The 13274-nt window shown below is 35.1% G+C and overlaps 1 protein-coding gene across 29 annotated transcripts in view; it reads left to right on the top strand.

Annotated features, from left to right (window-relative positions):
- LOC5574328 (protein lap4) overlaps positions 1–13274 on the top strand; it is a 302572-nt gene that overhangs the window by 270506 nt on the left and 18792 nt on the right. For 28 of the 29 annotated variants that reach the window (XM_021838909.1, XM_021838924.1, XM_021838930.1 and 25 more), the window contains 2 exons: positions 8115–8361; positions 8652–8885. In XM_021838909.1, coding sequence (XP_021694601.1) covers positions 8115–8361; positions 8652–8885 — 481 coding nt within the window. The remainder of the gene's footprint in view (positions 1–8114; positions 8362–8651; positions 8886–13274) is intronic. The other variant, XM_021838926.1, reaches the window with a different exon arrangement.

Raw genomic sequence — 13274 nt, 5'->3', positions numbered from 1 at the left:
TTACGAGCTGAGTCTATGAGTTTCCTAATTGTACCCTGGAGAATCCTTAAGGGATTCTTGGTTCTTGTGGGACTTTTCAGAAATTTTAACGAATTCATGAGGATATCTGCAGATTCCAAGTGGAAACTGAGGGCTTGTTGAGGGATCCTTAGAGTGTATAATTGGTTATGGAAGATTATGTCCTAAATCTGGTGATTCCTAATAAACTCTAGGGCGTCCTGTAAATTTTAAGCGGGATAATGTGAATTTCTAGTAGTATTTTTAGTATTTCCGGCGAAAGCTTGGGGATTTTGAAAAGATCCCTAGAGGAATTTGAGGTGTGCTAGTGGTAGCCTAATGATAAAAACTTTTAAATTTTTCATCGGAGACATGAGAATGTTCAGCAACATCGCAGCGGGATTCCAAGATGTTAACTCCTATCAAATTCCTTAGCAATATCCTGAGAACTCTATGCGAGATCCCACGGATGCTTGGCAAGATGCATCAGAGCTCAAGCGTTTTTTCTGTAGATTTCTTATGAGAACCTGAAGATTCCTATTAGGTTCTAGAGGCTTCATAACAGGATCTTGTAAATTTCAGTCTATTTCATAAGGTAGGTGTAAAACATATATCCAGCATAATAAAAAAATATTTCAAGAAAAAAATAAATTCCACAAAATTACAAGTCTCATTTATGCATCAACTCATGTTTATGTTTGCCCTTTTGATGCAGTCAACCATTCATTATAAAATGCTTTACTTTATCAGAAACATAAATTGAAGGAGCAATTCTAAACTTACCGAATTTTTCAAATTTTACGCTCCAAAAGTTAAACTGATTTTAAATGGTCATTCAATTAGAAAAAATAACTCAGGCCGTTTTGCAATACCCAGCGCTTTTGATTCGTAAATACGTCTTTAAAAGAAAACAAAAAAAAAATTGTTTCGTGTTCTTTCATAGTTTTAAGAAAATGTCCAGTTCTTCAATGAAAGTCACTTATGCGATTATTGGTTTTACAAGGCCCTCTTATACAAAAATTATAGATAAAGCTTCTAAAAAATAATTGAATACGTTAAGGCGTAAAAACGCAACCAGAAAAATGTTTTCCAGATTGAACATTACGTGGCCACGGTGCTCCCCTGACTGTTATTATCAGAAAAAAATCTCCATCAAATCTGTGCTCACCAGTCGTTTTCTATAGCTATGCTGCATGTCTGGGCAAAATTTCAAAAAAAATCGTAGGGCCCGTTTTAAAGTTACACCCCTTGGATTTTGTAAGTCCACAAATTCAAAGGAAATCTGAAATATTTCAACAGATTTTTGTTGGCCGTGATTATCAAAAGCAACAAAATATCAAAATTAGGTCCAAAGTAAGTGTTTTTAGTTATTTGTAACCTCTGGGCAAAGTTTTGAATAAGAAGATCGTCGAAATTTTGAGTTACGCCCTTTTTGATGTGTACTATTAAAATCACCAATTTCAAATAGATTAATTAGGCATTCTAATACCGGTAAGCATGTTCAAATGTTCTCAATGACATATTGCACTCACATGCCGTCAAAATCTTTCACAATTGACCGATTTTTCATAGGCTCAAGTGATATAAGGTATTACGGAGCCAATTTTATATTATTATTATTAGTCATAAAATATTGTTATAACCCAACTAGCTGCCCCGACTGTTCTGGCTAACTTTGTACTGCCCCAGAACTTAAACCTAAATTGCTGAGTAATGCACTATTGGCCAAATTGTGGCACTCTAGACCACTATCAATACTTTTGTAATCATTTGTATTGCTGTGTGCGTTTGAAATGCAAATATCAAATGCGGGAACACCAAACGTGGTAAGATTTTTCTCAAGGTAGGCGAAGTCAAATTTTGGTTTTCTATGCTTGGTTGGCGGTGATATGCATCATGGTTGCTAAGTATCCTTTGGTTACTTTGTGTTACCGCATTTGGAGTCAAGTTCAACAAGATTTGCACGTCAAACGCAAACTGCAATAGCATACATTACAACATTTAGATTTTTCACAAATCTATATATATCCGTAAGAGTTCTGGATCATGGAATACAATAGTGAAAGAATTGTATGAATCAATCAACTCATTCTCAAGCCAACTCGTGAAGAGTAAGCATCAATACTTGAAATACGTTTAAGAAAAAAAAGAAATGTTTGGTATTGTTTGGATTCATTGATTTTAAAATAATAACGCTTGCAGAGCTTAATTTCACATGTCTTCCGAAAAAATCAATACTAAAATCAAACCTCTCTTGTAAGATTCCACCCCATAACCCCGAGTTTCATTTCCTCGAATGTCATTAACCCGAGATTCATCACTATAAACGCACCAGTTTGTTGAATGCTATTGTCCAGAATTTATATTTACCTTGAATGACATTTCCCCGTGATAATGGAATTCGAAGTAAATCCATTCTAGGAACTGGAACTCGAGGTTATGCTCTTCAGGTTCATGATATCCGGGGTAATGGAATTGAGAGGTGTATAATTTAAAGAATACTAAACCTCCAGTTTTTGTAACCGGATTTTTTTTAATTATTCTGTGGCCATTCCATTATATCCATCGCAAACTGTGCCTGTGAAGTAAAGACTCACGCGCTGCTATAATAAATTAAGACAAACGAAAAGAAATCATACTACTAAACAACCCTTTTGCATGTTAAATAAACTGAATCGTGAGTTCATTGCTTCAACTATCTAGAATATTTTCGAATAAAAACTAATTTGGTTACATGATAAAATTGGCTCCGTAATGCCTTATATCGCTTGAGCCTATGAAAAATCAGACCATTGTGAAAGACGTTAAAGTAATGTAAGTGCAATGTGTCATTGAGAACATTTGAACATGCTTACCAGTATTAGAATGCCTACATAATCTATACAAAATTGGTTATTTTAATAGTTACACTTCAAAAAGGGCGTAACTCAAAACTTCGACGATTTTATAATTCAAAACTTCACCCAGAGGTTACAAATAACTAAAAACACTTACTTTGAACCAAATTTTTATAGTTTATTACTTCTCATTATCACGGCCAATAAAAATCCGTTGAAATATCTCAGATTTCCTTTGAATTTGTGGACTTATACAATCAAAAGAGCGTAACTTCAAAACGGGCCCTACGATTTTTTTTTGAAATTTTGCCCAGACATGCAGCATAGCTATAGAAAACGACTGGTGAGCACAGAATTGATGGAGATTTTTTTCTGATAATAACGGTCAGGGGAGCACCGTGGTGGCTATAGATTTATAGCATAGTATAACCCTTCGGAAAAATGCTTCGAAATGAACTTTTCCGAAGCCTCAACGCCTTATGACTCCATAAAAACGATGTATTTACATTGTAATGATGTTTTCAAAACCAATAGTTGAAAAATATAATTCAAAATATGGGTTCCGATTTTGGCACGGTTCCGTTTTTGGCAACTGAAAATTTCAACTTTGTTGCCAAAAACGGAATCCCACTGTACATAAAGAAAAGTAATAAAACTACAAAATCATGGTGGAGTAATGAAATAGAAGAACAATTAAAAATCAAAAATAATTTATTAATTCAATATTTTAGAAACCAAACATATGAAAACTTAATGCTATTCAAAAAATCAAAGGCTAAATTAAAACAACTTATAAGAAAAGCGTCTAAAAACAACTGGAACAAATTAATCGATTCCATTAACCCAGATACGAAATGCAAAGAACTATGGAATATAGTGAAAAGAATTGGAGGAGGATTTCCCTCAAAAAATAATATTCATTTACTTAATGATGAAACCTTAGCTATTAAGTTTGTAGATACAAATTTTCCAGAAATTGATCAAAATTTAAATTACAATCTAAAATCTACTGATTTCAAACCAAATATTTCATGTGCTGAACTTAACAAAATAATTTATTCAAAAAAAGATTCATCAGCTCCAGGAGTTGATGGGTTGTCTTTTCATATTCTCAAAAATTTTAATCCATATTTGTTGATCAAAATCACAGAAATACTCAATGAAGTTTTAGAGACAGGCGATATTCCAGAAGATTGGAGAGAAATCAACATAGTCCCCATTTTGAAACAAAATAAAGATCCTTCAAAAGTTGAGTCGTACAGACCAATTTCAATGCTATGTGTTTTACTCAAACTAATATTTTTTTTTTATAAAGAAATATTTTACCAACTTTTTACAAGAAGAAAAACTATTGCCTCCCTTTTCTTTTGGTTTCAAACAAAAAGTATCTGCGGTAAACTGCGTCAATGCTCTAATTTCACATCATGCTAAAAGAGAAAATCAAGTAGTATTAGCAACATTTTTAGATTTAACGAAAGCTTTTGACAATGTCAATATAGCAATACTTTTAGAAATACTAGAGAACATTAATACACCTCCGGAGTTATGTAACTGGATTTATCAATACCTAAAAAAGAGAAAAATAATATTAAAATTGGCAAACGAAAACAGATTACTAAAACTACAAATAAAGGGCTTCCACAGGGTTGTCCCCTATCCCCGGTTTTATTCAATATTTATACAATGAAAATACATAGCATTACTGGCAACGACAAACTATTTTTCCAATTCGCAGATGATTTTACTGCAGTAGTCATAGCCAAGTCCATAACAGAAGCAGAAGAAAAAATGAATGATTTCCTAAATAATACAGTTGATATCCTGAATAATTTAGGAATGATAGTAAACCCGGAAAAATGTGCAACGGTAATATTCACAAATAAATTTCACCCCACAACAAATATAACAATACATAATACAAAAATTGAAATAAATCCTTTTCATAAATTTTTGGGTATAATTATAGACCACCGATTAAACTACAATAAACATATAGATAACTGCGTAAACAAAAGCTAAAGGAAAAATTAACATTCTTAAGATGATAACGAAAAAGAAAAAAAAAGAAAAAAAAAAAAGAAAAAGAAAAATGGAGTACACCCTGAAACTGCCCTCCGAATAGCTAAAGCAATTGTTCAACCACACTTAGATTACGGATTAACAATTTCAGCAGGAACATCTAAAACATCTTTTGCAAAACTAGAGACAATTCAACACCTTTATATACGAACAGCTATGAGATCCTTAAAATCAACGCCCAACCATGTAATTTTATCGGAAACAGGAGAATTACCTCTAAAAGAGAGAGCAGAGTATTTAGCACTAAAAGAAATAACTAAAAATATTTATCACAATAATAGCCCCATAGTTCCCTTCCTAATCAATTCCATACATGCCGAAGATTTACACAAACATTATTCATTCTTAGAAAAAATTGCTAATATCAACAACTTCCATTTACTTCAGTTAGCTAAACCTATTCACACAAAACCAGTAACTAATTTAATTATTAAATCGGAAATTGAAAAATTAACAAAAAAGAATATCTCTACTCAAGTACAGAAACAAATAGTTCTTAATCTAATTAGATCACAATACTCAGGAAAATATATTATTTACACAGATGGATCAAAAATCCATGACAGGACAGGATATGGATTCTATGATAGTCAAGAAAAAATTTCTTATAGTGGTAGACTAAAAACTCAGTTCACGATTATGAATGCGGAGCTAGCAGCTATTTTGAAAGCCATTGAATACATAATAGAACAAAATATTGAACATCCAGTAATATTAACCGACTCAAAAAGTGCCACAGAATTACTAAAACACAATGAACAATGCGAACATTATTTGGTCAATGAAATTCTTCATAGATTACATCTTTTGAATAAGGAAATTACAGTACAATGGATACCTGGACACATCGGACTTTTAGGTAACGATAGAGCAGACTTAGCAGCCAAACTAGGTACTAACAAAAATCAGGTGGAAGAATTGAAATTAACAAAAAGCGATTTATTACTGAACATAAAGAAAGAAACATATTGCATATGGAATCAAAAATATAGAACGATATCATTAGAAAAAGGAAAACATCACTTTCAGATAACTCAGGAAGCAACTAATAAACCATGGTTTGAAAACATTAATTTATCAACTGATCTTACCATAATTTTATCCAGAATTAGAACAGGACACACAGCTACCAAAGAAAGATTATACAATTGGAAACTCGTTGATTCAGATAGATGCGAAACATGTAACACCACAGAAGACCTAAAACATATTCTACACCACTGTACAAAATATCAATCAAATAGACAAAAGTACCCAATTTTAATTCAACACACTGATATTACACCTATTCTAGCTGAAAATAAAACAGAAAATATTAAATAGATTGCCGAATTTATAAGAGAAATTAAAGTTAATGTTTGAAACTAAAATAATCAAACCGACTTTCAACAACCAAACTTAAACTTAAACGAACATGGCATTTGACAGTTCCGAACTGAAAATAGAGCTTTATCAAATTTCTTGCGTTAAATTCGTAAATAAATAAATGACATTTCATTGCTGTCATTACGCGAAACAAGACTTGGCTGACATGGACTGATAAGTCTGCGCCAAAGCAAGAAAGAAAGAAAGAAAGGTCAATTTTGAATATATTTGAGACGAATATCCCATACAAACTTCAAATTGAATGCGCCAGCTGGCGGAGCAACCAACTGAGTTGGAATTCTGAGACAGCTTTTTTCTTACCCTACACAGCTAAAAATATGTTGTAAAATTAAGTTTATTTCCATGCACATATTTGGAGCATCAAAATAAACTGAAATGTCAACGACAAATCGCATATTTTTCAATCAAATGCACTTAAAATTTACACGATCATGTAGCATTCAAGCATCTTTAGTTGAAAATTAAACGAAATGCCGTAACAATACATGAATTTTTACTCTATACCTCAGTTTACACTACATTGGACTTTAAATATTTTTTTATGTGTAAGGCTCATATCTAGGGGGTGCCCCGTTGAGTTTTACAACTTTTTTGTTTAAGGGCCAGTCTACTACTTGATGGCAAGACGAAGTTTGCCGGGACAACTAGTATTTAATAGAATTTTCGCGTAGCTTTTCGAATAGACCTATCTAAAAATTGGAGATTCTCTCCTTTCTCGCTCTCTTTCGATAAAAACAGTGCAATACTAATCTTTTGGAACAAAATTCACTGTAGACCGAAAGAAAATATCCCTCGCTAGCGTTTCATACAAAAACGCAGCAGAAGAAGTTTATATGGCTCAGCGATTCTACCCCATTACTTCGAAATCCATTACCCCGAATACAATCACCCCAAATGTACCATTACCCCGAATCGTTGGGGTTTTAATCTATCACACTAAAACCATTTGTTTATAGGTTTCTTGGGTTTCTTGTCCGTCTCTTGTTCGAGCGACGAACAAGAGACGGACAAGAAACCCAAGAAACCGTTTTCCTAGGTTTCATTTCTTCCACCATTATAGCACGCCTTTCCTTACGCCTGATACGGTGCTATCCCGTTAGGCCGAATGCCGTTAAGCCGAATGTCGTTAGGCCGAATGCCGTTAGGCCGAAACATGAATTCCTCTCCCTTTCCCTCATTGGTCAACATTCCGACGTCGCTGACGCCATTGTGGCCTAAAAATAGGAGATTACTCAACTGCCCATAACTGCATATTTGTAACATTCGACAAAAGTAGGCATTGAGTAAATGGAATACCAAGTGTGCATTTCATAGCAGTATGGGAGGAAACTAAAATTTCTAAAAATTACCAGGAACTCAAAGGTGCTTATTTGAGGCTGATATTTTGTACAACTCATATCGCATACTAGGTGAATGGTCAGAAAATAATTCTGATAGAAACTTCATTGTTATTACATTACGAGGCTCATTTATAATCTCTGGAGATGAACCAGCCCTGGGCTGAAAATCTCCCTAATAAAGATTATAATAATTATTTATAATCTCAATGTGACAGTTATGCGGTTATAATTACCAATGTGACACAAATTGTTTTTTTTTTCGAATTTTCTAGAACAATCTTACAGATTTCAGTAAGTTGATCGAAAGTATTTATCATTTGATGACTCTCAATGGTATTAACTCCAATTTGTCAAAAATGTCGAATGTGACTGTTTTACAGTTATGGGCAGTCAAGTTCCACGATAAATCATATTATAATCATTACTATACTCAACAAAAGTTCACAATTTAATGTCCATTGTACTTCTATTCCAGAGCGCAAAAGCGTGCCGCTTGGCGACAAGCTCGTCTCAAATCGCTGGAAAACGACGCCCTGCAGGCACAAATCATGATCCAAACCATGAACGCCGCCACCCTGCACGAGGACGCCTCGGGTAACCCCACGGTGCTACATCTGAGGTCCGATCACGATAACGATCATTACCATCATCACCAACACCTGCAGCATACACAGCACTATCCCACAATTGCGGAGCACACCGTTAGCAGTAGTGACGAACAGGTAAGTGGAGGCCATCGCCATGTGCCGAACTATCAACCCCTCTTAATCGCTAATCTGATCTAGTTTGATGTTAGAATTGAGAGCCACCCACAAGTAACCAAACGCTAACTCCGACTTATTGCTAATCGTTCTACCTTTCCCGTTTTTCTTCGTGACCCCGAATCCAAACCATAACGAATAACCCCCTTCCCTCTTTGTGATGTGTGCCCACGCACCCGCCCCTTTTGTACACCTGGGTTCCAAAACTCATCTCCGGCTCTAAACCCCCCTTGAAAACCTCGAAAAAGCAGTCATCCCTTTCGACGCAAATCGATGGCAGTGAGTATTACCGCCATCCACCGGTAGCGCCGAAACCGATCCGCTTTCCACGGATAGCGGTCAAGTCGAAAGATACCGGCAACGAGCGGGTCGTTCGCGAGACGGAAAAGGTCGTCGGCGAGAAGGTTCTGCAGCAGCGCACGGAGGAACTGCCCGATGGGGGCCTGAGGACTGTGGAGTATGTGGAGAAGGTCATCGAGACGGAGGTTAGCGAGCGCATCAGGCAGTTGATGGCCGATGAGAGTTGTCTCTTGTTCGGGTTGCAATGCTGCATTTTTTTGTCAGTTTTTTGTTAGAGTCGCACAGGCACTTGTATTCCTCACACGTAATCAACCTTAAACGTATGTTCGCTGTTAGAGAGTGCACTTAGAATAGCCTTATAAGTTTTTTTTTCGTTCGCTATCAATTGCCTTGGGTGTAGAGAAATTGTTGCGTTGCTTATGGCAGTTGTGAGTGGTCACTTTCTAGAATGAATTAATTGCACTTCCGCCGGATACTCTGTATGGCAGGGTAGTCAGAATCTGGCACCCTGATTTGAAGAATTTGATGAAATGAAAAAATCTTCTTCTTTCTAGCATTATGTCCTTACCTGGGAGGGAGAAACCGATACGAAATTTATGTACGTCAAGGTGAGCCGAGATTCTGCTGTCACGAACTGTCACTGTGAGCCCAGATCTGAAACATTGGACAAACATGATAAAAGCGCGTAATCGATTAAAACACATTTTTGCATTTTATCAAATGTGACAAAAAATCGATTGAAAAGCTATTCATGCTTATTCAAAAGTAATGTCACAATAGCACCTTCTATTCTGATTGAATATAAAGTATTCAAATACGCATCATTTTACTTTTTTCAATAAAAACGAAAATGAATTGCATAGAAAACTTTGGCCCTTTTTCCATGTTTGTCCAGAACGATTGAAGGAACACAACAAAAGAAAACTACCGATTTTCATCAAGTCTGCCTTGATTGTCGTTGGCAAGCTGGAGTTTTCTTGCAGTTCGAAATAATTTTGTGTCATATTTCGTGTGTAGTATCGGTGCCTCCCTCCCAGGTCCTTACTAAGACAAAGACAGCTTAGTGTGCTTACGTACACTTTTACAGTTATTAAATAAGAGCTTTATATATGCGTAGTATGCACCTGAAACACCTGAAACCAGTTGGGACGTAACGCCAGAAAGATGAAGAAGAAGCACCTGAAACGTAAAGCGCTCAAGTAAAATTTCTCCTTTTTACCAAACTTTTACTTGCGGAATAATTAAGCGTCACATTTTTCCGTACGGAAAAGTGACAGCTCCATTTGATTTGCACAGCAGACGTTACCGACGTTATGAAATCAGCTCTACTTCTCAGCAGCGTACAGCTCAAGTAATTTCGGTAGCGGAACCATTCCTTGACCGTTTCTTGTCCTATCCTTTTGCACAGTACTTATGATCAGCGTACCGGCCAATAATGATTTGAAATATACATCAGCTTGTGCGTTTTGTGTTGATGAAGTTTAAATTGATTTGTTGCTGCTCAGTCAAGGATAGACTAGAAACTGGTGAGCTCGTTTCATGCTTTTTTTTATTTTTTCTTTTCTTTCGGCATTAATTTATTTTCATTTCGTTTTTTCGTATTCACTAAAAACATTATATTTACTAGCATGTTCATATTTCACAATTGATTGTTTATCGTGGTCTAATCATTTATAAAAGTGAAGCCTATGATCCTTCCCACTAACAAACATTCCTTGTAACCTTTATAGTGACACAGAGGTAAACACGGTCTTCAAATAGCAAAAGTTTCGCAGTAATTTTCCTTTCCACAATCTCACCTGACTGCAAGGCCGTGGTCGGCACCGTTATTGACCCTGTATAAATAGAGGCACTGAATTATTCACACTGAAGAAGATCATTGCCAATCTCAGCTGAGCTTCTAGTTCATTCTTTGTGCATATTCACCATAGATATGCGTAGTCAGTCTAACTTATCTTGCTTGCAGTTAATTCTAATGCAAAATTCTACAGGCTCCCGAAAAACTTTCAGAGATTTTTACGAGACCATTAAACTGAATCAAGAATTTCTTCTCAGATTTCTCGGGAAAAGGCTTTCCCTCAGAATTATCCTGAAGATCCTTGAAAAAAAAAAAATTATTTGGAATACTTTCATGGATTCCCACAGGGATCTTTCCAGAAAGTCTTCAAGATATTCCTCTCTCAATTCTTCCAGTATTTTTTTAAGGGTGCTTAGAGAAATTTGCCTCCAGATATTTTTCTACGCTGGGCAAGAATTTCTATGCCATTTCATTCACGATAACTTCAATGAACTTTTCAATGAATTGCCTAAATTTGACCTGAATTTTGTTATTAAGTTCCTCTTGATTTTTTTCTATGATTTTCTCCAGCATTTCATCCAAGGATTATACTGCAGTTCTTCCAAACATTTCAGAATGAATTCTTCAAACAACATCTTCATGATGTCTTCAAAAGCTCATTTCAGGTTCCACACCAGTTAAGTTCAGATGTTTTTCAAGGAGTTTCTTCACAACATCCTGCGGGATCAATTGATTTGTTGTTTTTTTTTCAACTATCTTAGTATTTAGATCATGAGTTTTTCTAGAAAGGCTTATTGATTAAAGGTGATTAAAAAACTAACACAAGTTTTTATCAGAGACTACTAGAAGATTTGTCTTCTGTATGAAATATCTCACGATTTTTTTCAACAGATTCTCAAATTTTGGAAAAATTTAATCCATATTTCCCTAAAAAAAATCCTGGAAGAATGCTTGGACAAGTATTTGAAGTCTTCCTTGAGAAATCTCTAAGAATTACTGGACGAATTCTCCTAAGATGGAGCAATCTCTGGAGTAATTCCTGAAGGTACCCTTAAAAAAATTACTAGTTTAAATCCTAAACAAATTCTGATGGATAATCTTATTGAAAATCCTAAGGAATAACTGGAGGCGTATCTGTTTGAATTTTCAAACATGTTTTTAAAAGGTGTCCTATGAAACCCTATGGTAGAAACACAGCCAAAGCGACTATGGGTTTCTTGGAAAATACTTAACTAAAACAATAGTAGAAATTAATGCCGTACCAGTCGCTACCAGTCCGATAAGATTAATGTGCATTTCGTATGCGCTATCCATTTCTTGAATTTTCACGCGCAAAATCTTACTATGAAGGCAGAAAGAGTCAAAATGGTAAAGTGATTGAAAGGCAAAAGTGATATTTTGATGAACATGTGGATAATGCTGATGCGATGTTTCCACATTGAGTGCAGTTTATTAGAATTAGTTAGGATGGGCCTGGAAAGAGATGTGAATGAATTTTTCAAATAGTCTTCAATTGATTATTATACAGTCAACTCTCCCTAACTCGATATTGAAGAGACCATCGAGTTAGCCATGAAAACCAACTTTTACTATGGTTCTCTAACTCGATATCGAGATACGGAATATCGAGTAATGGAGAGTTAACTGTACTTGCTACTTGAATTAAGTTGCAACTAATAGTGGTCATTTTTGTTCGATCTCAACCCTTGCTGTCATTATTCCAACACATACTAGATCTTCTGTGAAAGGTTATCTTTTTCAATTAATTGTTAACGATCGAGATAAGAGCTGAATAATTATGGATTGGCATGTGAAACATGCGGAAACACCTATTGCTAACCTATTGTTAATCTAAGGAATATTACAACAAATTCGAACAAGAAGGAAAATTAGTGCTGCCTGTTAATCTGTCTGAAATTAGAACATGAAGGACTAGTGTATGCATTTCGAAGCATAGTTTTGAATCAAATTCTATAAAACTCTGGTCCGCCGAATAATGATTGAGAATCTAAAAAGTTGATAAGTGCGATTTCGAAGAGATATTCTTGTAAGAATTGTTGGATGAGCTCATGCAATAATTAATCAGGAAATCTTAAGATACAAATTCTGACATATTTCCGAAGAAATCAGTAACAGTTATCTTTAAAGTATCCTTTTTGAAATCACTGAAAAGTGGAGGAATTTATGAAATCCACGAGCAAATTCTGAAAAAAAACTATTGAAAAAATAGTGCAAGGAATACTGATAAGAATTTCTGCAGAAAGTTTCTTTACGCGGGAGTAATCCTTGGAGAAGGTAATGATAATAGCCTTCAGTAATCTCTGGATGGATTTCAAAAACTATTCCTGGAAGGTTTACTAAAAAAAAATTGAAACAAAAATCGTTAAGAAATTCTTACAAGATTTTTTGCAGGATTATCCGCAGGAATTTCCGGAGAAATAAGTGGTATCCCTGGAGGGTTTTTTGGAGACATTTTTGGACAATCTCACCGAGAAGAGAACTGAAAAAATGTGGGCAAATGCCCTCAGAAGTTACAGTGGAATCTATTGATAAATTCTTGGGAAAATCTCTAAACAATTTATTGGAGAAGATGCTAGAAGAATCGCTTTTGATTTATGTGATCAATCTTCGTAAAATTCTCTGGATGGTTTTTGTTACAGAGTCCTTTAAACAATCCCAGGAAAAAAATCTAGAGAAATTTCAGTGAAAATCGTAGAGGATGTTCCTAAAGGTATCCTTAGAAGTTTTTTTTTTCTTTTAAATCTTTAGAGCAATT

This window comes from Aedes aegypti, chromosome 1 (assembly GCF_002204515.2).
Source record: "Aedes aegypti strain LVP_AGWG chromosome 1, AaegL5.0 Primary Assembly, whole genome shotgun sequence".
Lineage (NCBI taxonomy): Eukaryota > Metazoa > Arthropoda > Insecta > Diptera > Culicidae > Aedes > Aedes aegypti.
Note: the sequence above shows the minus strand (reverse complement) of the source record. Positions and strands in the feature narration are given on the sequence as shown.